The 25,992-nt window shown below is 36.2% G+C and overlaps 1 protein-coding gene across 1 annotated transcript in view; it reads left to right on the forward strand.

The window, feature by feature from the left end:
* CDH19 (cadherin 19) overlaps positions 1-24,046 on the forward strand; it is a 120,861-nt gene extending 96,815 nt beyond the window's left edge. Inside the window, exons 8-12 of the mRNA XM_059481603.1 lie at positions 1,830-1,966; positions 9,976-10,097; positions 18,011-18,128; positions 20,001-20,252; positions 22,574-24,046. Of these exons, the coding sequence (XP_059337586.1) occupies positions 1,830-1,966; positions 9,976-10,097; positions 18,011-18,128; positions 20,001-20,252; positions 22,574-23,070 (1,126 nt within the window). The 3' untranslated portion in view covers positions 23,071-24,046. The remainder of the gene's footprint in view (positions 1-1,829; positions 1,967-9,975; positions 10,098-18,010; positions 18,129-20,000; positions 20,253-22,573) is intronic.
* The last annotated feature ends 1,946 nt before the right edge of the window (positions 24,047-25,992 follow it).

The following is a 25,992-nucleotide window of genomic DNA, read 5'->3' on the forward strand; positions in this document are numbered from 1 at the left end:
CTTAAGGGAGAAACCAGGTAATTATCTTTACCATGGGATTTATAACTAAAATAGCTTCTTGAATTGCCTGACATCACTATGTACTATGCAATTTGGAAGAAGCAGGATACAGTGACAAATGGTTGAGACACAAAATAATTTATGGTGTGTAGGTTTCTAATAGGAGAAACACATATATATTATGCTACAGCTTCAGAGCTGTAGGTGGTGATTTGTTATGATTTTCCACTAATTTACTGTTATTTATTAGACTAATAATAGATTAAATTTGAAAAGAAAAAAAAGTACATAGTTTTTTTTTTTTGTCGCCTCCTCTAAAAGGGCTCATTTAGTGGTTTGGTTAGCTGACTTCAATATCTTCTGTGGAACAATTAAACATTAACACAGATCTATAACTTCTTAGTCAGAAGTGTTCTGGAGGAACTGGCTTCAAACTGAATATGTCCACATAGCTCTGAAACAGTGATACAGGTATTGCATCAATGAGTTTTTAATAGAGTATATAATTTCTAATAAAAATATATATTTTTGAACTAAGTGCCAAGAAAATGAATCTGATTTTGAAACCATTCCTATCATAAATGACGGCAGTACTTATAATTTAGAAAACAACTTCTGTTGGTTTGTGGACTCCAGGTTTCAAACAAACAAATTTAAAAAGATGTGCAACAAAACCTCACTATGTTAGTAATAAAAAATAAAAAATACCTAATAAAGTTTTTCTGAAAATTTTTTATCAAGAGTCAGATTACCAAAAAATGCCCAAACAAAATAACTATGTCAGAAAAATGATAATTACCTCAAATAGAAGTTTATAAGTATTCAAAATTTTGTTCAAATTATAAGAGCTTTCACTTATAGTATTGTGCTGGTTCTTCAATTTATCTTCTTACTGATTTTTAAAAGAGACAAAATGTAGCTATAAATAACAAACTAGAGAGTCATTTACAGAAAGGCTTTGTCAAGCAGAATTAAAGGTACAATAAAAAGGAGAAGTTGCATGTGGGCATTCCAAATTGGAGTGGAAAAAATCTTTCAATTATTCAAACAGGTTTTATTTCCGTAAAATAGACTTTATTTAGCAACTGCATCATATGGTCTTTTGCTTTGTAGACCATTTTAACAGCAGTAAATATATTTTGCATTATCTTTGGTTGTCATTTCAATTGCAATATCTTTGGTTGCTCTTTTAGTTCATCTTTGTCCTGCGACAAGCAGTTAGACTTTAACAGCTTGAGTGGCATGCGTTTATGTATGTGCACATGTACACATCCACATATCCACAGCATCCAGACCCTTTTTGGCAAAGACTCAGGAGCAATGAGTCTTTTCGGCAATCTCCTGCAGTAGGATTTTGTACTCTGCCTTAGTGTCACCTCATTACAAATAGTCGTCTGTCTTTATAGTGCCCCTTCCCTTGGCATCAGAGCATGTCAGCAATGATAAAATAGATTTGCTATTATACCTCCACTTAGATGTTGGTGTTATTCATTTCACAAGTGGCAATTTTGCTGTTTCTTTTCAATGAAGTCATTCACCTGCTGGGAGACTGACTTAGAAGTAAGAATGAATAATGCATTTCAGATTCAGTTCATATTAATATAGATCTGAGATGTATTTAGTTTTATATAAAGAAGAGCTTTGATCGTGGCAGAACTGAATTTTAAATGTTTATACATGTACATTTTTCATGATTTCCGATTGAAGCAGCACACATTTATATGCATATATGCACAGCTCTGTTTCCTTAGCTGACAATAGCTTTCTATATCGTTGCCTCTGATGGAACTTTTCGGTACTACAGAATGTCTTTCCTTTTTTTGGTGCAGGTACTCCATTGTCCACAGCAGTGATTTAAAGAGACTATTCAGCATCAATGAACACAGTGGAGCAATCATTGCCACTGAACCTCTGGACCGAGAGAGAGCTTCTTGGCACAACATAACTGTTACAGCCACAGAAACAAGTGAGTAAGAATTGTAAGGAACGCTGGGGTTCTTACACTGTGAACTGTAATTATCCTCTGTATGTGCCTTCTTTTAAGTGGAGAATATATTCTTCTTTGTGATTATATTACTGTTGCTTGCTGCACTAAGGAGCATTATTAAAATGATTAGATAAATAGAAGTGGAATGTATTTGAGCTCCAAGGTTCTGTGCTTTTTCATAAAAGATGACCTTATGAAAAAAGAAATTGTAGTAGGATCGAGAGTGTAATGCTTTCAAGTTACACTGAAGCCTAAGAATTGCTCCTGCAGTGCAAGATCTTATGTTAAATTAGACCCTGGTTAATTTCACACCAGATTTTTGACTAGTGTGAAATTAGCCAGAGTCTAATTTAACACCAGTCAGAAACCTGTGGCTCAAATTAATTCTGAATGTTAAGGCCTAAATCATCTAGACGTCTATTCAGGGACAATTAGAGCCTTGAAGCCCCCTTTATATAGATTTCACCTGTCAATTTTGTTTGAAAGTCAAATGCAAATTACCTCTGTTTGTGTTTTTGGTGATCTGTTTCCCCTGAATCTGGGACAGCACTAGAAATTTAATAGCTCCTCATTTATAAGGCAGCTTAACAAGATTACTGGGATATTATTTAAAAAGTATTCCCATTCATCCTCAGGAAGGAGAAAAACAGTATGAAACTAGAGTAAAATCAATAGATCAGACCTATTTTGCCAAATACTCTTAGCACCTGTTCTTTACTCCTGAATCTCAGTTAAATGTCATTTATTGCTATGACCACTTTAAACATACATTATTCAACTTCAATGTTGCCAAAATGGGGACTTCCCTGTAGAACATTACTGCTGGAAGTCTACTATAAGATAGTCAATTTCAATTTTCATTGAAGTCTTTAACATCTTTAACTTGTATTTAGGAATTAATGGTACTATCTTGCTTTTCAGCCTCTCTGTGAGATTTTAAGCATGAATTTCATTCTCATGTTGTTGGGCAGATGACAGGTGTTAGCAAATTTGATCTCTGGCATGTCATGAACGGCTCTATGGAAACACAGCAGGACAACTTTGGCCTAGACTTTTTTGTTTAGTTAAACAATAAAACAGGAGAGAACCAAATGTTACAAATTATTAACTGCCTCCTGCAGCAAAAGAAATTGAGATTTTCATGGTAATGAAATTTATTTTAGAGAAATAGAGACCCCATTATGTTTGAATTCTTATTCTTTATTTCTTTAATGATGATAAGGTCACTGTCTATAATGATATGTTCAAAAGATCTGAAGTTAGGTCATCTTGGTCTGGGCACACCTGAAAGGATTTTTATCAGGAACTAGCAGTATATTATTCCTTGAAATATAGTTATATGTACTGTGTGCATGAGACATTTGGTGGATGACATTGTGGCTCCACCGAAGCACAATCAAAATGTCATTAGAGTTCATCCAAATGAGATGTTCATTGTACCTTAGTCAAGTGTTAAAACTGTGTTACAACAGGCCCCAGGAGCCTGTTATGCCCTGACATTCATACACTAGACAAGACTTTTGAGTCCATTGCAACAATTGCAGGGATGAGAGATTAGTGAGAGACGCTTGACTGTTATTCTGGACCTGTGATGTGGATCATCCTATTCTCATGCCATTGAGGGAGCATGTTTTAAAATTATTCAAAAAGAGGGCCTAATGTTAAGTTGCTGGAACTTAAATGTGAACAGGGAGAACTTGCAAACTTTTGACTCTCCCCTTTATGCCTAAAGCTCAAGAAAAATCAAGTTTCCTTTCATAAGTTTTTACTTGGTTTGAAGAAACTTTCACCGAGTTCAAAGATGAAGCTATGGCATTCTAATCCTGCCTGAGAGGAAGAAATCTTTAAATCATTACTATCCAATTGACAGTCAATCAGTACTGGTTTTCCCTAAGCTCAGTACCGGGGTCAGTTCTGTTCAATATGTTTTATCAACGCTCTGGATGATTGGACTGAGTGCACTCTCAGTCAGCTTACCTATGGCACCAAGCTGGGCTGTGGGACGTTCTTCTGTTGAAGGGTATAAAAGCTCTGCAGAGAGATGTGGGCAGGCTGGATTGATGGACCAAGGCCACTTGTATGAAATCCAACAAGTTCCAGGTCCTGCACTTGGGTCACCCTGCGTGGCACTGCAGGCCGGGAGCAGAGTGGCCAGAAGGTCCTGGAGCATATCCAGGAGAGCAAACAGAGAGAGTGAAGGATTTGGAACACAAGTCCTGTGAGAAGCAGCTCAGGGAGTTGGGGTTGTTTGGATTGGAGAAAAGGAGGCTGGGAGGGAAGTACTTGGAAGAAAGCTGCAGGGAAGTAGGGGTCAGTCTCCTCTGTCATGTAACAAGTAAGATGGCAAGAGGAAAGGACCTCAAGCTGTACCAGGGGAAGTTTAATTAGATACTATGCGCGAGGGCGTATGTGGCCAAAGGTCCGGCTAGCAGGAGGTGAAAGGCCGACGCCTCTGCTGCAGCAAAGGCCAGCCCCCCTTGGCGTCTTGGCCTCGGGCTGGGCTGGATCGCGGGCCGGATTTGCACGCTGATGAGACGAGGAAAGGAGCGACCACTTTCTGGGGGTGGAAGTTGGGTTATTGATGGCAGGTAGGCAGCAACAGAGGGTATGCACCAACCAGCAAATGGCCAGGAGCAAAGGGTGAAGCAAGGTTTTAAAGGGAAGGGGTGGAGAAGGGAGGGATGCCCAGCTAGCCAATAGGGAAAGGTATGGGGAGGTACATAACCTAACTGACATACAAAAGCAACCAATAAATACAAAATAAAGGAGGGGCCCCGGGAACACAGCCAACCACAACCCCCAGAGAGAAGAAGGTTCTCAAAGACTAGGAGGAGTGGGGGGTGATTGACTGGGCCCAGGGAGGAGGAAAAGTTTACTTATAAGGACAAATAGGGGAGGAGAAGTTACATAACTTAGGTGACTGACAAACTGGGGGGGGAGCAGGGGTGACCGTGGAAACATAACTGACAAAGGGCTTGTGGCGGGAAAACTCGGGAGGACAGAACCATTTTATATAAAACAGGGGGGAACAATGCATAAAATAGGGGAGCAAAATGAGAAACTTAAGAACACACTACAACAATACTAGTGATTTTTTTTTCTGCAATAGGGTTGTCTAGCATTGGAATAAGCTTCCCAGGGAAGTAAATGAATCACCTTCCCTGGAAGTGTTCAAAAAACCTGTGGATGTGATACCTGGTAAAAATGTGGGTGTTAAAGTGCTGGGCGCCGCTGCCATCTCTTGTCCCCAGCAAGCCTCTCCTGCCAAAAGGCAAGCTGAGTTAGCATTCAGGCAGTGCAGTCAAACCTCCACTCAACACTCACCACAGCGGGCTCAGCGATAGAGGCAAGAAAGGCTCTTTTGCAAGGTTTTATTCCAGCAGAGTAACACTGCTACCAAAGGACAAACCCGGGAAAAGAGGATCAACCATGGGGATCACGCAGCGTATAAAGGGAAGGGGTGGGGGCAGAGCTGAGGGGTGGGCAGAGGGGCCTGGCCACCAGGGGTGGGGGGGGTGACCACCAGGGGTACCAAGCCAGTGACAGGGGAAGGAGAAAGCCAAGGAAGTTGTGACACCCTGGGGGAGACTGTGTTTCTCTTTGGGTGGGATGACTCTATGATAAGTAGTTAATGTTTCCAGGGCTGAGGGCTTGAGGATTGACCAAGGGAGGAGAATTCATGGGATACCTCAACCTGGGGTCATGGTTTAGTAGTGAACATGGCAGAGTTAGGTTGACATTTTGACAATTAACTGAGAAGTCTTTTCCAACCTCAATTATCTATGATTTTGTGATCAGTTGTACTTAATACTGTCAGTCCCAACAAAATTAACTCACAACAGACAAACGTCATTTTACTGCTGAGTCTTGCAGGTGTCCTTTCAGGGGGGTCTCCAGACTTGGATACAGGACTGATGTTCTGTGACAATTTCAGTATGGATAATATAAATTTAAAATTAAATGTCACCCTGCCTTGATCACATATATATTTTTGTTGATAAGCTTTTAACTTTTTGGAGTAGTCCTTTCTTAAAAAACTATTTAGGTTCATTTCTTTTAGGAAGTAAAGAAATTTACCTTAGCATAAATGATAGTCATGCTATAAAAACATGAATTATGAAGATAGCATTTATTGTTGGTAGTAGTGCAAGTATTATTGTTATCATTACAGGTTTATGTTTACTTGGCTCATGTCAATGTAAGCTTTCTTTAATCCCCTGCAAATACAGAATTGTGTTTTGTATATAGAGATGGTCATTGCTTTTATTTTCAAGTTAATAATACAGATCCCTAGCAATTGAGGTGTTATCTTAATTTTCACATTGTTCCAGCTTGTTGCACTTGACATCCTCTTGTCTTTATCCTTGTTTTTCAAGTCCTGATCTCTCTTGTAGAGATTGTAACAAAAAATTTTCTGCTAGTTGGGAGATATTTAGATATTGTACGATATGGGTGCATTAGCTGAATACATGTTGCCTACCTTCTTTTCAAAATGCAACTAATGGAGTAACTCTGCTTCATCAAAACTGTAATAACTATAATTAAATATTCACCAGACACTGATTTCAAGAGTGGCTTTGCAATATGCTGTTCCCTCCTAAAACAAAACAGCTGTGATTTCAGAAAAATTAAAAATTTTCATATTGTTAAAAACTTCCATAGATACAGAAATGAGAGAAATGGTCTTCCTTTGTCATTTAACCCTATACTAAGGAAAAAAAAAAACCCATCAAGGCAGCCATGGTGGTACAACCCAAATATATTGAAGAATTAGAAACAAGGCTATTACAAAATCACTCCTGCCCACCTCCCCCCCCCAAAAAAAAACAAACAAAAAACAAAAAACCTGCAACCTTTTCTTGAAAGAATACAGACGTGATTCCAACAACGTGCTATCTAAATGTTTTGTGTAAGCAAAGGGTAGGCTTTAAAGCCAATATAGTACCCATGAATGCTACAAACAAGCAAGGTAAGAATAGGCAAAACTAGCTGGGTCCTTCCTGTTTCATTTTCTATACAACCAAAGCCACCAAAGGCATTCCCTGCCTTCTGTTAAAGATTAAAAAGCTCTCCTTTGAAAGACAATGTAGTCAAATCTCCGCCCTATACATCCAGTTGTGACTTTGGTAAAAGAATTAAGGTAACTCCTACACTCTTTATATTATTTCTAAAAGGAATGTATGCTACTTTTTATGTTTATCTAGAAGAAGCTGAGCACTATTTCATTGCCTATTGTATTATATGGACATTTGATTCAACAGGAGAAATGTCATCCCACAAAGAAATATTTTTTGAAATGAGTCTGACAGATCACAATGTTTGGTAAATTAGCACAGCTGTAATGACTTCACAGGAGGAACAGAAATGTGAAACTGCTGGGCATCTTTGCCTTTATCTCTGTGGTACTTGCTTTTCCTGCTATTTCCTTTTGCAAAAGACTCAAAGCTATCAGCATAGATTCCATAGCATCCAAGAAAACAAATGTTTGCTCAAAGCACCTAGTGTATTATGCATTAACAAAGTAATGTAAGAACCAACCAAACTCATGTAGTTTGAAAAGAGGCAGAGAGAAGTACATTTAGCTTTTTTCTTAAAGATCCATTTGACTAATTTAAATCAATGCCTTAAGAACTTCTGGACACGTCAGACGCAGTGACACTAGCACTTAACATGAGACATATTTTAACTATAATTATTGATGCAGTCCTGGTTTAGATATAGGTGACTAATGTCTTCACAGACATTTAGGCTGAAAAATGTTCAGTATTCCTGGAATATTTTAAGGTTACTTTAATCACTGGAAAACCATCTTCATTACCCAACAACACATCCAAGTTAACGTGAGCACTGCTATGGCAGAGGAACTTTTTGCCTATAAGAATAATAATAACTTTCACTGTAGAGAAGCAGATATTTCTTAAAGCTATGCTGTGTAAGTCAGGATTCAATATGCTGATAGGTAAAGGACTTCCAAGAGGTATCCAATATAGAATCAAAGAGTTAATGAGTAGTTTGATTTGGAAGGAACAGATAAGGTCATTGAATCCAACCATGAGCCCAGCACTGCTAAGCCCACCACTAAACCATGTGCCTGATGCATGATCTGTATCTGGCACTATAGATACCTTCAAGGATGGTGGCTCAACAACTAGGGCATCCTATTGCAATGCTAGACAACCTTTTCCAAGAAGAACATTTTCCTAATATGCAATCTAAACTTCCACTGGTGCATCTTGTGGCCACTCATCACTTTTTACTTGGGAAAACAGATCAACCCCCCAGCTCCTTGCAACCTCCTTTTGGGCAATTGCAGAGAGTGATAAGGTCTCCCCTGAGCCTCCTCTTCTGCAGGTTAAACAACCCCAGCTCCCTCAGCCAAGCTTTGTCCAGCTGGGCACAAGTTGGCTCATGTTGAGCTGCTGTCGACCAGCAGGCCCAGGTCAGGAATGCTGCTGACCTGTTTCCAGGCTCAGCCAGTAGCAGTCAGTCACTCAGATTGACACAGACAAGGCTTTGCCTTCAGCAGCACCTACATACAGGACTCCCCCTGTCTACAAGCACAGGCAGCCCGCTCCCCTCTTCTTCTGGGAAGGCAGAAGATCACTAATGCAGACATATACACACATGCACAGCACTCTCCAGATTCACAAGCACACACACACTCATGGATCCCTTCATACCATCTGTTTGCCCAACACCCCTTCCTGAATCCCAAGTCCTCTTATCTAATTCAAAGGTCTCCAACTCACCAGCCAGTGCACACCTGATGCTTACTTGAAACCCACAGAACTCACATACTAATCCCTCATGCACCCCAGATTTCCAAGTCCTCCCTAAGTGTGAACCTCCCAAGCACTTTTCCTGGACCCAAGGATCCCTAACCATTGTTCAGTCCAGTTTAAAGTTTGTCAGTAAAAACATACATGAGCCCCACACACACCTAGTCTGAGGAGGGCACAGACAATTTTCCCCTGTGCTCCTGAGTCAGTAGCTGGCATCACAGACCCCCATCCTGCTCCAGTATCTGGAACCAATTTTCATTCACACATATGCAGGTCACACCAGTAGCTGCCACTTAGTCCTTGCAGCACACATACATATGCAGAGAGAAAGAGTGAGATTATGCAGAAACATGGCTAAGAAAATGTTTATTAAGAAGATGTAAGTTGATAGAACAGACTGGTGAGAAGGTGCAAGGCTAAGCCAGACAAATGCACTGTCTGGCCCTGTTTTGCACACAACCAGCCCCTTCTATACCCTTTTCTAGCTGAACGCTCTTTGTTCCTCTCTTCATGGATCTCATGGGTCCATAAATCTCCATAGAGTCCCCATTTTCTCAGATCTGGGGTACCTCTCATTTAAAGTCTTGCCAGTTACAAAGTCCAAGTTGATCTAGCCGGAATTGTTGTCCTGTGTTTTCTGGATAACCAATCAATTACCATTAGATTTGTTCCTTGCCATAGTCTCTGTGTTCATTTTGTCAGGTCTGTCTCTTGGTTTTGCATCTGTTTTCCCCTTTTTCTCCACTGGTTTCTCAATTGTCAAGACCACTGATCTGATGGAAAAAACATTCTCACACCACTTCAGGTGCCCACATCAATTAGTATACCTGACCAGGTTACGTCCTCATCATCCCCTCTCTTTATCACTTGTCCCACAGGTTTTTGATCCAGTATGTTGTTCATGGCTTCCTCTATGTCTTATTAACTCCTATTTAACTGGAAAAGCACCAGATACCCTTAGAAAAGTCGACACTTTCCCACCACATAACCTTACATATGGCTTGTACAGTAAATTTTTCTAAATCAACAAGAAATTATTTATTTTTTACTGATCATGTTTTATTTTTTTACATTTAAATCAGCTTCTGATTGGGTAAAGAAAAGCATAAACAAATCCAAAGTTTTCTAATCTTTATATTACTTTAAAATACGTAGAAGATTATTCATAATTTTTTTTTTTCATTTCTGTCTTTTTTCAACCATTAGGAAATCCTGAAAAAATTTCGGAAGCAAACGTGTATGTTCAAGTTCTTGATGTTAATGATAATGCACCAGAATTCCCTAAAAATTATGAAACATTTGTTTGTGAAAATGCAGTTTCTGGACAGGTGAGCATGAAGTAGTTACCCATCATTTTTCTCACTACAATGAAGATTTGTTCTGAGATGTTTAGCATTGATTCTTTCAGTTCTGTGAGTACAGACTGCATTTTTTCTATTTCCAAAGTTAGTTCTGTTGATATATGCATAATACAAAATTTAAATTTCTGTACAGTGGTGTGTATTTTTTCCCCCTTTAAAAGAAAATCTGTATGTCTTGTTTGTATTTTAAAAAAAGTAATAAAGTACAGGCAGAAACTTCTGAAAAAATATAGGACACAAATTTGTTTCATGTTAGGGGCACAGTTGAAAAACCTGTGGCTGGTAACTTAAGCAACAACATGAGAACCAGGCCTAGACCAATTTCAAACCAGATCCATTGTGTCCTTCAGATAGAAATCTTTTACTGTGAACTGAATTCAAATCCTGACTAGTTCAGCACAAGTCTTAAAATGTTTAAGACATTGCCCTCACAACACCTTCCCTAGCTGGCAGCTTAACTTATTGTTATATTTAACATCCTTCCCAGGAGGTTATTTCCCATTTCCTACTTGATATCCACACGAATGGGGTATCATCAGTCAGCTACCTCAATTCCCAGTTACACTACTGTCTTTCCATTTTCCTCCTGTAAAAAAAAAAGATTAAAAAATCCAGGATATTAAAAAAAAATTTTTTGGGGTAGGCTTTTTTTTTTTTTTGGTTGGTCAGTTTGGATCTTTTAAAAAGAAAAATATATGACATAAACAACAACATCGAAAAATACCCAACCAAACAAAAAAAGGTCTATAAGAGGAAAATCATCTATATGTTTTTCCACCACTCTAAAGCATTATTTGAGCATTAAAAAAAAAGACTTTTAGGATATATGTGATGGTTCTGTTCAAACGTTTTGTTGTGTTAGTTTCTCAGTCAAACAATCTCTCTTTTTATGCCATTTTGGTTTATTTTGACCTCAATTACTCTGTGGTTAAATAAGGCTTTTCCTGTTTCTCAAATGATCTCTTTATGGCCTTTTGCATCCATTTATACATTTCTCTATCAGAAACTACTTTGTTTGTTCTGCATTTGGAAATCTTCCTGTCTGCAAAGGCTACCTCTGTTTAGGAGGTATTTGGAGTAAGCCATTTCTATTGGTCTTGGGGTATCTCTTTGACAGATAAAAGTGCAGGCATTAAATCAACTGCATTTCATGCTCCTTGGCTTCAAGACACCGTTAATTAAATATGGATGTTTATAACATGGATATTTGTTATCCATGTTTTAGACTTGCCTCCAAGATAAAAACCCACGTGAATAATTTCTCAAGGTTTTTAGTATTCCATAGTCACCTACTGATAAATAATATCTGTATGCTAACCTATCAATAGCTACTTTTAAATATCAATTACATATATATATTAAATATATTGAGAATCACTGGATAAAACTGTTCTGCAAAGAATAGCAGTGTTAGCAACACTAATAAATTCTTTAACTATAGTACACCGAATAATTCTTTGACATTGCAATATATGAATGAGGGTTGAATGTGATATTTTTCTCACCCTACAGAGAAGCATAATGTTAATTTTTTATTTTCATTGTTATAGGCTTTGGAGAATCACAGGCATCTTTAGTTTAGCCTGTTGAGACTGCAGCAGTAATGATAAATAATTTTCTCATTAACAAGTTATCTTAGGAAGAACAACAGGAAAATGCTACTGAAATGCATAATTATCACAGTCAAAGTTATGATATTTTATTCAGTGTTTAAGATTAAAACAGGATTGTTAGCTGATGTATCTTCTTTGGTGTTAACTTTTTTTCTTATTTTTTACTCACAAATTTTTTTTTTGTTTCTCAACAAGAAACCAAAAGATTCAAATGTGATTTTATAGATGGCCTGGTTGTCCAATGAAAAATAAAATTTACATTTCAGAAGAATTAGCTTAAGCAATTAAATGACTTATCCAGGATATTACATACCTTTTTATCTTAACAATATTTCTGCAATCAATTTCAAGTAGCTATGGAATCTGCTTACATGTTAAGTTCAGATTAAAGATTGTGTAGCTACACTATCACACCTGTCTAGCCTTTTAGCTGGAATCAATGTGCTGAGAGATGTTTTCAGAGATGTTCTGCACTTCTGCAATTCACTTCTTTCCTTGATCTGAGCCGTGTCTCATTTCATGGGACATTCCAAAATATATTTGCATGAGTTTACAGTGTTTAGGGGAAAATGAAGGAAAGGCACTGCGGAGGAAAAGATACCACTAATAAATGAATGTTTAATTGTTTAATTCAATCTAGTGTCAGCCTGGTTAGCTATAAAAGTAATGTAGAGTGAGGTTACAATTAAGTTATTTTTACGTAGCCTAAAAGTATACTGATTTGTGATATAGAATATAAAACACACTATGAGTAAAAGTAATTGTTTTTCTAATTATCCAGACTCATACACTGTTAATAATAACTTCAGTCTAGATGAGAGAGCTTGCTTTGAAGTTTTGGATTTTCTGAAAGACTATCAAAAATCTTGGTCTGCTTTTATTGACTAAGTGCTGACCTTCAAGCCCATGCATGGTGTTTTTGTGTGAATTGCAGCTATGTTTAGCTTAGCCTCCAAAAGTCATTCAAACAAAAGGATTAGATTTCAGTCTGTGGGACTATAATCCAAATTTGACAATAAAAATGGATATAAAGAAGATAGATAGGTGGTTTTGGCATCATACTGAATGCATTCATCATGTTTATTAGACATCTTGAATGGAATTTTCACTATCCATTTAATGTTATCGTTTAGTACTGTCCTATAATACAGAAGTCAGCTGTATACTACACCACAACTCAAGTTTTCTTTAAAATGTTGAAAAACACTTTCACTGCACCACCACCATTCCATGAGCTGTTTTCCAAATGAATTGAACATGAAAGTTGCACTGTTAAATAGTCTTCTGTTCCACTACAGCTATAGTTATCTTCAGATAAAATAGAAGAGTATTATTAAGGCATTCAAACCTCTGATTACCTTTTGATTAGACTTTTTGACTTTATAACTGCATGTAAACACAGTAAATTATGACTACAATGTTCTATTAATTGTTTATATTTACCATTTAGGGGTGTGTAAATTTAGTACAAACCTTTGAACTTCCAAGGAAATATGCTTTACAAATAGTCAAAACACCAAGATGACCAAATCCACCCCAAAGGTAACACTAGAGACATCTCATCAAAAATGAATCTCAAAAAAAAAGCCTAATTTCCAAGTTATTAATAAATTAACTCATCTAGATGAGGCAGCTTGAAAGATTGATGTAGACTGTATCAAAATACTTATATTATATGTGAGCAAGCTGGCCATCCATAATGTACCTATGCATGGTAATTTCAGCCCTTTTGTGAATATTGATCTTTCTTCCTATCAGAGGGAAAGCTGATTTCAGCTTAAGATAAACTATACTGAACTACCTATATTCTGAATTAATCTATCATCTTTAATGCGTATTTATTCTAGTAATTCTGAGTTCCTTTAATTTGGAGTGATTTTGATATTAAAGCTTGCATAGCAATTTTTATTAGATTCAAAAATGTGATTGAGTATGCAGGAACTTTGAGTCAGAGATAAGAAAAAAAACCAAATTTATTTACTCAGTACTTGGCACATAATAAAATAATAATCAGTTACAGTGTAAGTGAAAAGTACTTGTTTCCTATTACTTCTCTACATAATGAAATGTTGACAGAAGAAAAGAGAGGAAATCTTTAAACAAATTCTATGAGCATATGATTAATGCTAAAAATGAGTAGTTTGCTAAAACAAATCCTTTCTAGCAAATCATGATGCAAAATTGTTTTTACTAGCAGAGAAATGAAAGTGAGAGTTGACTGTTTATTATTTCATATTGCATGTTTTCTTCAACATTTACAAAAAGCATCTGAGCAGTAATGATAAGAAAATAAAAAGTTAAAAAGCCCCTCAACAATGAATGCATCCTTTAGAGTGTAAAAACATGATGAAGCTGTGAAAGCAATGTATAATAAAACAGGCTCTTACACTGAGCCATACCTGCAGATGCACTGAGTGTAACATGTGATGTTTTGAAACAGGGGGCACAGTGACCCATGGAAAATTCCTTTTTCTGTTTTATGTGGACCATGATTCCATGACATTATCTCTTAGCAAAATGACACAGGTGAGAGAATTTTATTAGCATATGTGAACAAACATAAAAAAAGCACCTCAGTGTCACAGCATGAGCTTTGTTAAGTCTTTGCAGATAAGTACACAATTTTATTTATAGTTGACCAGAAACATTTACAGTAGACCCAGATAAATAATTTGAATACTGTGCCAATTTGCTTTTCAAAAGAGAAGCAGTTATCAACACTTTAATCTTTTACCTGCTCTAAACTCTGATGATCAGTAAATTTTATGAGACTGAGAAATATCTTTCTGCTTATAAGACTTCTGCCAATTTAAACAAAATCAGTTCTGTACTCTCTAAAAAAATGGGTGATTAGGTCTCCTACATATTATAATCCACAGCAGAACTCCTATCGAAGGATGTTTTGTAGAAAACAAAACAAAGAAACTGAAGGGGAAAGAGAGAGGTGGTAAATGTTTCTACTTCCCTTCATTTCTCTAATGGAATTGGTAAGACTAACACATAAAGGACTCAAAATTCTACATTCAGAGTTCTGTAGCATCAAAATTAAAGAGTACTGTTGTTCAGATAGATAATTTATGCCTTAAATGTATCTTGGTTGAAAGCCAATAGAAGCAGAAAGGACTGCAACAAAGTAGATTTGACCTTTCCTTTTGGACCTCTCCATAATTCCAATAAATACCATTTGGAGTTCAGGAAATAAATTTGCAATTAAGTTTTATCAATGTGTATAAGGAATTTCTTCCTTTTTCAGTTTGCCAGGGTGGGAATTTTTGTTCAGATAGATTACTCACAACTGATTTACCATGCCTTGTATTCCCCCGTTGTTGCCATTTACAGTTACCACAAGTCCTCACAGGGGAATTTTGTCCAATGTTCAGATTCTAAACCTTCACCTCCATTTAGGCGTAAAATGAGCATGTTCCTGTTTCCCATCTGTGCTTCTGGTTGCTTATCTTGTTAAAGATTTCTTCTCTGCTAGTGCACTGAAATATTTCACTGCGTTCTTTAAGTCCTCAAAAGCCATTAGAAATTTAAATTAGTTTTTCAAAAAGAATCATGTGAGTTAATCTCTGTTTTAAAGAAATATCCATTTTTAAAATGAACCTCTGGATCTTTAAAGCTTCTATATTCATGAGACTTGAAATAAGAATTTTAAAGCAAATAAATTTCAGCCATGTCAACACAACAACTGACATAACCTTGCAAAAGCAGCAATTCATCCACTGTAATTTCTTTATTTATACACTAAAATATAGGAGGTGTGTAAGCCTTAACACACAAGCAGTAATTGCAGTTTTTGAGAATGTGATGCCAGTCCCCCTGGTACACAGCTAGGATCTCCTAGGTCAGATGTACAAAAACCTAGGAAATCGGAAAAAAAAATAAGGAATTTATTTCACTCTGAGTGATTTTTCCTTCCCAGTCAGTAAAATCAGAGGCATTTATTGCTCTCTGCATATTTTATAGACTAACATGGCTTTGTTGAATCTTAGTAGAAGAGCTACAGCAAGAAGTAAACAATAAGGATTTGCCCTGTCCTCACATTCCAAATCTTCCCCTGCTGCTACGGTGAATCCTTAAAGGCATATATCTATATATGTATCTATAAGTGTCTATATTTATAGCTAGAACAACCACAGGAATCTTATGCAGAATGGGACAGCACAGATCAAAGCAAGGGAAGGTAGTTTTGGTTTTTTTCAGTTAGCCACATTCTCCTTAGAATTTTATTGATTGAATCAGATATAGATTAAATGTGCAGAGCCAAATACATTCCATATGTACAATATGGAAGTCAATAATGAAATAGCAAAACAGTATCTAATTCACAACTGCTGTAATTTTATGATCTTCACACATTGTATACTCTAAAAGATATGTTTTCAAAAGATATTGGTAATACCTGGTTGAATGAAAATCACTTTTTTTTTAGTTTGTAGGTAGGTAATTTTTCTCTATCAAGTAACTGAACTAAAACCAAAACAGTTTGGTTTAAAATAAAACAAAGTAAATGTGGCCAAGATGTCTTTGCAGATCATTATTTTATTCTGCATAGTTAGTATATCTTAATAGACCCTGAATTTTAAGGACAGGCGTATGTACATTCATACCAAGATTTATCTTCATCTGTGACATGTAACCCACAAATTTTCAAGAAAAGCTAGTATGGCCTCTCATAGTTTTTTGAGGTAGATGGCAAAATATTATAAAATGTGTCCTTCTTTGCAGTTTAGACTGGATATTAAACTTTGTGCCCTATTTCTGTTCATGTTGAGCTTACTCGGGGAAATACATTTTCTTATAAAAATGATGCCTGTGGTAGTCAAGGAAATGTTAGCTGTCAGTTTATCCTCATTGATTTCTTGACCTGCGTTTTTCTAGCTGTATTTGCATCACCTCAGGTATTTTGTTAGTTCTGAGCAAAGAAAAAAAGTCCCTCGAGAATCCCTCTCCCTCATACACCATGACATCACTGAAAAGTGATTCCTCTATTCCTGGCAATGAAAAAAAACCCAAAAAAACGCAACAAACACAAACTAAAAACCTCAAGGGTGCTCATGTTTCAATAGAGAGAAAATATAGATTGAAATAAATTTCACATATGAAGAGGGAACAGTGTTAAGAATACAAAGCTTTTGGTGTGTAAGCCACATTTTGCACTTTGCTGTGATGATTTCACCAAACTTGGCCTGCTTGAAAAGAAAAAGAATGTGTGATGAAGTTCTAGATCTTTAAAAAAGGATCTATCCAGAAAAGAGTTGTCAAAGGCACAGATGGAGACCAGCAGTAGCCACTTCCACTGACTCAAAGCCCTGATTGTATCATTCAGGTGATCTGTGCTTTGAGAAAAGGTGAGGGTTCAAGTTCTTGTGTTCAAAGACATACAGAACATGACATAACTGATAAAATTGAGCCAAAGTTCAAATTTGACCCTCTCTTTTCTGAAAATTGGCCAACTTCCAGCAGTTTGCTTTCCTCCTGATCAGCAAGGATGTTCACTAATATATGCAGATAATTAAATATTTACTGATAAATATAACAAATATAGACTTTTTAAAAAGAAATACTGCTAATTATGTTTACTATGTGGTTGTTTATATACAGAGATGAAAAACATTCTTTTGAATGCTGTTATTTTTTATTTTATCTTGCAATGACTGTCTGGTTTGACAGATTTCTAAATGAAGGCTATTTTGTTTTCTTGAGAAAAAGCAGCCAAAAAATTCCATAATCAATCTGTTATAATATCCAGAATCAACAATTCAGCATGTGAACTTGTCAATGCATGTAACATACTGGAGCCACAATATACCAGTTGAATGATGTCCATGTGTTTGTGGACTCAAAAGGAATGGGTTTTGCATAGAAAGATTTCTTCAAATGCAGAATGATATACTCTTCACTTGGATTAAAAAAAAAAAGAACAAAACATTCTATATATATTTTTTTTTACGATTTATGGAGACTTCATTTGCTCCTGGTCATTAGATCTGGAAAGCATTTTACATTTTCTCAACGTTTTAATGCCTACCTGTCTCAAATGGATGAAAACCTAATGCAGAGTACTTGCAGAATATAAGTCTCAATAAGCCTATTTGGGTGTTTGGTGAATATTTGCATATTATGCACGAAATACAGATTCGTGGATCATATCCTCAACATCAATAGTTTAATTTTAACATACCTGTTATATCCTTTCTATTGCTTTAAAGGACAAGGAAAATCTTTTACTCTTAAACAACTTTGTTCTCTTATTTTTTCCAGCTAATTCAAAGCATCAGCGCAGTGGATCAAGATGACTCTGCAGAAGGTCACCATTTTTATTTCTCATTGGCTCAGGAGGACTCAAACAGCTCACATTTTACTGTCAAAGACAATCAAGGTAGTGTCAGTCATGCAGCTTTTTAAGACCCTCCTATGGAAGATGCATGCTTCCAACAGGTTCTTAATTTCTTAAAATTTTCCGTTTAAATACAAATTTTTGTCATAAAAATTAAATAGGTTCTGAAGTCCACCTCAAAACAATAATCTAATAGCATCAGAGTGTATTTTCCTTTTCAAGTGACTTATGTAAACAGCAAAAGGCAGTTTTATTTCAGGGAAAGACAAAACAGCTGAGATGAAACATACACTGATATTTCTTAAAAATTATTTTCTTAATGCTGAATATGGTGGTCATTTCCAACTTTCCTGTTAAAATTATTTGCCTGAGAAATAAGACCATTAGAAAGAGAAGATTGATATAAGAAGATTGTAATTTCATTAATTCAGCAAGGCCAACATTATAAACACAGATAACTAGGAATGGAATGTGAGTCTGCTGAGACTACAAAATAAAGCTTTGTTGGACTAAGCTAAAGTACACATCGTTCTTACTGACCATGGTAATTATTTGAATGCTCTGGCCAAGGGAACAAATCAATGGAAACGAGTTTTGGGGAGCTCCAAATACATTAAATGGCAAACTACTTTGCAATTATCTTCAAAGTTAGTCAATGTATCAATAAGAATTTCAGTTCCCATCTTCATCTCTCACTCCCTTCCAGGAAGAGATAAGTCATTATATTAAGGTCAAATTGTGCACAAGCCATGAGCCTTTCCCACCTTTCCTCTTTCTGCCCAAAACCCAAGCTGACCCTCAGACAAAGCAACCCATTCAGTTCCTTTTGATGGCTACTAATGGGGAAAACAAAACTTTTTGAAATATGATGCAATAAGATATCATCCTGCCTCTTTCTGCCACATCCAACAGAAATGGCTGGTTGAATTGTGATAGCCCTAAGGAAGAGAAAAAAAGACTGTAGATCTTTAGTATTTTATCTCAGAGTTACTTTCTGAACTATGATAGAAACCTAGAACAACTTACATGTGAGGGAGTTAAATTCAGGAGACTGTTTGTATAGATGTATTGTGCAAATACATCTCTAATACAAGTTTTTCCCTACTCCAGATACGCACGTGCAGTCTTTCACTCTGCCATGAGAAAAAATTCTGACATGGAAATATTTCCAGATTCTTTTTTTTCTTCTTTTTATTATACATGTATGTAGACAGGACTATTTTGTTTTGCAGCAATCTAAGTAACTTACTCTAGCTGATATGCAGCAGGACATCAATTTAAGCTGTTTACTGTGTTTTTTACAAAACAGATTTCTAAACACTCATACTTAAATACAAAGCAAAGTGGAAGCATCTAAATAGTTTTGCTATTTTAGGCAGTAGAAGTCCAGCTAACTCCAGTTTTTGTGCCAGGGAAATAAATAAAAGACCATTTTAGTGGACTTTTTTCTTGCTTTTCCTTCTTTCCCTTGCCACCTGTTTTCACTATGTGCTGCTAGAAACACTTTTTAACCTTTTTGATTGACAAACTGTCTGTATTTTATCGGTGAGCTTCTGGCTTGGAAGCAGCTGGATACATGGAACCATTTTAAGAACCAATTAATTAGTCTGAGCAGGTGCCAGGTACTGGCAGAGAAAAAGATGTTAACTTCTTTAGCTCTGAACATTAAAACCAGAGCTCCTCAGTCAAATTTTATGATTGCCCCTGGAGTACATATATCAAAACTAAATACAATTTATTCACAATTGACAAAATATGCACCAAATGTCAGTGCCTACTTTTATGTTTTTAACTTTTGTTAATGTGTAGCTTTGCAGAGTACGATTGCTTTTAAATAGGTCAGACAGCATTAAATATTATTGTTGTGGTTACAAGATACATAAATGCGTATCATCATTATAATTTATCCTCTAGATAACACAGCTGGAATTTTCACAGGAAAAAGTGGCTTCAGCAGGCAAGAGCAGTTTTTTTTCTACTTGCCAATCTTAATTCAGGATAATGGAACCCCACCACTGACGAGCACAAATACTCTCACTGTCACTGTCTGCGACTGTGACACGGAAGTTAACACCTTCTACTGCCGATACGGAGCTTTCATGTATTCCTTGGGTCTCAGCACAGAGGCTTTAGTTGCTGCTTTGGCTTGCATATTAATATTCCTAGGTAAGTACAAGTAAGAAAAATGACTTTGCTTCCTTTTACAGAGGGGTTGGTTAAGTAACAACGATGGACCCTTGACTCAAAAACTGGAAGTACTGGGCCATTGGTAAAAACTGAAAAAAACCCAAATGTTTAATTTCTTTTCTATTTTCTTAACTATGATTTCTCCCTTCCTTTCCCCAGTTTTCAGTAAAATTTGAATTCTAACATAATTTTCTAAAAGTTAGACGTAGTTGAGTCATCGTCCTCTTTACTCTCCTGGCAGTGCAATAGCAAAGATTTCAGAGCCCAAAGTCTTTATTGATCACAGGTAAAGCTGAAGACAGCATTATCCAAGAAAATTTGCTAGTGTATGAATATATTAAAAGCAGTAACACCCTACTTATTCTTCCTTAGGAATGGCAAATGTAGAACTGAGATCAATTATGAATAATAAAAGAAACAGGGAATCTGACATCAGCCAGAAAGTTCCAGACACAGGGAGTTTCTTTCCCAATTAAGGTTTCATCTCTATTCAGCATTTTCTCCAAATGCTGAACATCTCCTTTTTCCTCTCAGAAGACACCAGCTTAACTTCCAATACATCTGGGAATTTCTCAATATGAAAACTGGGATTGAGAAGGGTTCAAATGCACAGGAGTTTTTCTAGTACCTCTGTAAAGAGTTGTGCACAGCTGGCAAACAGCACTCAGAACCAAACCAACAACTCAAGGTTGGCCGTTCTAGGCACTAGCCATTTCTTGACTTCATGGACAAGCCCAGGGATGCATCATATTCCCTACATCCAGGCCCTGGTTTCCAATTGAAGACATGGGAATATACAATTAATTTTTTTTTCTAGGCTTGCCTGCACTTCCAGAGTTGTCTTATATAAATCTGAGCTTAGATATCTGCCTTATGTCTTTTGGTCAGTTTAAGCTTACAGGTCAGTGTGCATTTCAAGTTTTGATTGCTGGTTGCAGGGTATCTGAATAGGTTCACTTTGTGTTATTGACTTTAGGATCTAAGGATCAGGCAAATTGCACCACTGCATTATCCAGGCCATAATGGGAATTATTAATCAATGATTTCTTGGGTTCTTGCAAAAAGGTTCTCTCTCCAGGTGGAATAAACCCATGGCATCTACTGGACCTATTCATATCACCAAGGTTAAAGCAGGGATATAGATAAATACATTAGTCCAAGAGAAGAAAGAACTTAATCTACTACACTATTTACAAATACACATATTTTAAATTCCTTAATTATTTGAATATATTTTTGAAATTATTTACAATTAAATAATAAAATGTTCTCTACATAATGTTTGCCATTTATATCTGAAAATTTAATTTTCAAGTAGAAAGTATACCATCAGAAGAATTCACCAGGCAAAGCATTTGGAAATCCACTTATTTTGTGAATACATAGTAAAAATTCTTGTTTTCTGTGCTTTCAAGTCTTGTGTTGGTATCTCCCATGCAAATAGAATAGTTTATTGTAAACAGAACTGCTTCAGGTTCGTCATGTTCTTAAGTAAAATGATATAATTCATGATAGTAGTATCCTTTTATGTTCTGAGTAAAAACACTACAGTCCACAAAATACCTGTTAGATAGAACTGCAGCAAGATATAGTTAAAACTGAAAGAATTAATCTCTTTGAAAATCATAGTCCAATTCAAAGGGATTGCTTCAGTTAAAATGAAATTATGTGGGATTAAATAATAATGCTTTAACAGAAGATGTAAGAAACTTCTCACATATTAAGGAAATAAGATAATTGGATTCATAGGCTTGACAGAAAAATGACACAGAATTTAATGACTCTTCAAATTTTAAAATCAGCACAACAGAAATAGTTGAACACCATTCAGCACAGTCTGTGGAACTGAATGATTCAACCAGGTGAGGAGTATATCTTGCTCACTGTCTCATTTTTCATTTGATCTTGATGCGGCTTTTATCAGAGAGAAACATAGAGATTAAGAATTTAAATTCTGAATGTGAAATGGATATATTATGTGATAAAAAAGGCGCTTTCAAATAGCATAACCTGTGTTTCTGTCAGTTTCAAATTTGCATCTACCAAAAGAACTGCTCCATTTAATTCGCCTTTTTTATAAGTCCCTTTGTAGCCATTTTCCAACACACCCATTGCTCATCTCAAAACCATAAAATGCATAAAAATTACAGCTCTATAAATTTGTTAAGATAGCTTCACTATTCAACAGCCTTGATACTAAGATAAGAAGTGATTTTTAAAATCTTTCCAAGCACATTCATAGTATCTAGTTCTCCTTAATTTTTTCTCTTGTCCTTTCTCTTTTCTTTTTATTTTGTCAGTGTTCTTTTTGGCAATTGTAGCCATAAGGCAGCAGCAGCAGCAGAAGAAGCCTCCCTTTTCAGAGAAGATGGAAGACTTCAGAGAGAACATTGTCAGTTATGACGATGAAGGAGGGGGCGAGGAGGACACAGAAGCCTTTGATATTTCAGCACTGAGGACACGCACTGTCATGCGAACGCACAAACCTCGGAAGAAGGTGGCCTCTGAAATCCAGAGCCTCTACAGGCAGTCTCTGCAGGTTGGCCCCGACAGCGCAATCTTCAGGCAATTCATTTCAGAAAAGCTGGAAGAAGCAAATATGGATCCTAGCGTTCCTCCCTATGACTCGCTTCAGACATACGCGTTTGAGGGGACTGGCTCCTTGGCAGGATCCCTCAGCTCACTGGGTTCAAACACCTCAGACATGGATCAGAGCTATGACTACCTTGCTGACTGGGGACCTCACTTTAAGCAGCTTGCAGGCATGTATTCTTCCCACAGAACTGTGGGGGATTAGGCACTTTTTGAACTGTTCTTTTGTTTTCCTAAGTCTCAGCAACCAAATGCAACTGTGGATTTTTAAAAAGGAGGTCATCTCACATTGAACAGGAGAACTAAGAGCCCAAGGGATTTAATATGGAAAGTTTTGGATGTGGAAACCTCTGGAAAGGATAAAACACACCAGGGGTGTTACCACATGTGGAGATGGTGGTTATAGTTGGAAAACCTTGTCGTAATCCAAGGGCTTACATGCAAACCTTGCCTCTTTGGATATCTAGATCCTCCTCTGGATACTGAAAATCTGGATCTTGCTAGTATAAAAGGAGGAGCAGAAGCCATAAATGGATGTTGTAAACATTCTGTCATCCATAAGCTTTAAACAGTTTCCAAAGCTGACAGACGCATATTGTTGAGGGTGAACACATACATTAACCAAAGTTAAACACGCATGTTTGTATAATGCTTCATTATATAAATATAATTCTGTGAAAAAGTAAACCCTAGATATTCTAATATCATTGTCAAAAGTGCTTACAAGATCATCTATTTATTGTTCTTAGGATGAGAAAACAAAAACAATTTTTTTCTCTTTTCTTATGAGAAAAATTAAAGCACATTACGACATCAGCAAGTGTTTGCTGCCACTTTAGTTTTAAGCTATTGGAAAATGTGTAAACCAATACTTAATTTAGCAAATAAGATAGGAAAGAGAATCAATATTTAACTTAAATACTGCAATCAACCACATTATATATTACTGCACTTAAAACGAAATGCTGTCCAAATACAGGCATTTTTTCCTTTTATTAAGAGTTTAAAGGATGACTGATTTACCAGCACAGATTTATTTTTTTTATTATGGAATATAAAATTAGCTGCAGTAGTCAGTTTTATTATAACAATATTAAGAATCTTTAAAATACTAAACTGATGGTTATAAAACTTTATGTATGACATTAGATAATAAGATAATAAAATGCTTTAAATGCTAATCCACTTTGAAAATGATCCTGAATCATTCTGCAAGACTCAAGTAAGATTTCAAAATTCATTTCACACTCTATTTTTTTCCAACCATTCCATAGCAAATATATAGCTATCCCAGAACAATTCTTTACTGAAGCAACTACCCAGCAGCAATTTTGGAACTGAGGTCATCAATGTTTTCAAAATCGTCTGTCTGAAAAAAGCAACCCACATGTATTTTACTCACCTCTCTTTCACTGAGTACTCATCTTACAGAAATAATATCCTGCAATCAACTGATCCAATCATCTAAAAGCTGGCATCATGATAAACCAAATTATGCAACATATTTCTTTCTCTTTTCCTTTTTTTTCCCCTTCTTTTTATAAGTAAAATTTTAGATAAGTGAAACTGAAGTACAGATTCAGGAAAGCTTATGCAAGGAAGAAGCAAACAAATAAACCAGCCCCAACAAACAAATTCTGCAATGTTTACTACAGTTGCTCTTCACTGAAGAAAACCAAGGTATGTAGGCTAAGTGGAAAAGTGCTAGTGCAGTTTAAATTCCTGTTTTTAAAAATAAAACATGGAGGTGTTTTAAAATCAGGAGAGATTTATAGTGTGAGGTCTGGTAATAACAGAAATATTAGTCATTATATTCCTAGCTGAAAAATTGGGTGGGTAGGGGGGTAAGGGACAGGGTGGCCATCTGACCAGAGGCAGATGAAGCAGCACCTGTTTTCATAAGAAAGAAAAAAGATTCTTCCCAGTCTCATGGTAGGATGCCAGTGTGAATGAGCAGCTACAAACAAGCTTTGTTAGCTCGTTACTTATTCATTAATACAAGTTAAAACATTGTATTAATGACTTCAACGTCTTACACCAATGGCTTTCAAACAGACGTGGCAAAATTGCTTTTATTTGCGAAAATATTTTACATATTAATAATTTGTTTCATGGAGAGAGAAAGACTATACACCACTAGTTGTTGACAACAGTGAAAATTACATGTTTAGGATTAGGTCTATAGATTTATATGGGTTATATCCCAAACAAATCCTTAGTCCACAGATGGTCCCAGTAGCTTTAAGAGAATTCTCTGTGCTTTCAGGTTGTATTTAGTACAAAAAGGATAACAGTGTCTGATCCTTTCTCAATCCAGAGATTTTGTCCATTTATGTGGGAAAATAGCCTTCAACACTAAACCATCATGTTTGTAATTTCCTGTCTTTACTGTGAGCTATTTTAACAACAAATAATTTTTGTTAAGTAGTGCATACCACTAACACAGTTTTTTTAACCCCATGTAGGCCATTGTCAGTAATTTCTATGTGAAAAAGAATAATGGCCTATAATGGATCTTAAATTATTTTTAGCTGAAAAAGCCTTAGATCATGTTTACATAACAGCCGAAGGACATGTTTTGCTCTGAAACAAGAATTTATTCCTAGATGTTACTGGACCACATCTTATTAGGTTCCTGGTATTCAATCTAACGCAGCCTTGTCAATTTTCACATGTGAGAAAAGAACCACTGAACTTACTTCACACTTTAACTTCACACTTTCTTTAAGTTTGCTGAAAAATGAGTAGTAAAAGATTTTTTCGAATTGTCTTGTTATTTGAAAGAAGTAAACATTCTGATCACAATCATGAGAAACATGACATTAATAAAGGATAAGTTGTAAGTTGGAGTTTCTGATGATGAAATCTATTAAATTGTAACCTGGTTTTCCCAATGGAATCTCCCACTATCTTTGCCTTTCAAAATTTGATTACTAGCTAGAATTCACTATGTTATTGGCTGAACTGAAGAGTGCAGGTAGGGTGACAGATGATAAATAAATATTCAGCTGTTCATGACCTGCCCAAGGGAATATAAGGGAGACTTACTTGCTTGAGGATTCCTTATGGTGAAAGGAAGCATGATCACACAGACTGCTTTTCTGTATGAACACTTTGAAGAGATATT

The sequence above is a fragment of the Ammospiza nelsoni genome, chromosome 1, assembly GCF_027579445.1.
Source record: "Ammospiza nelsoni isolate bAmmNel1 chromosome 1, bAmmNel1.pri, whole genome shotgun sequence".
Lineage (NCBI taxonomy): Eukaryota > Metazoa > Chordata > Aves > Passeriformes > Passerellidae > Ammospiza > Ammospiza nelsoni.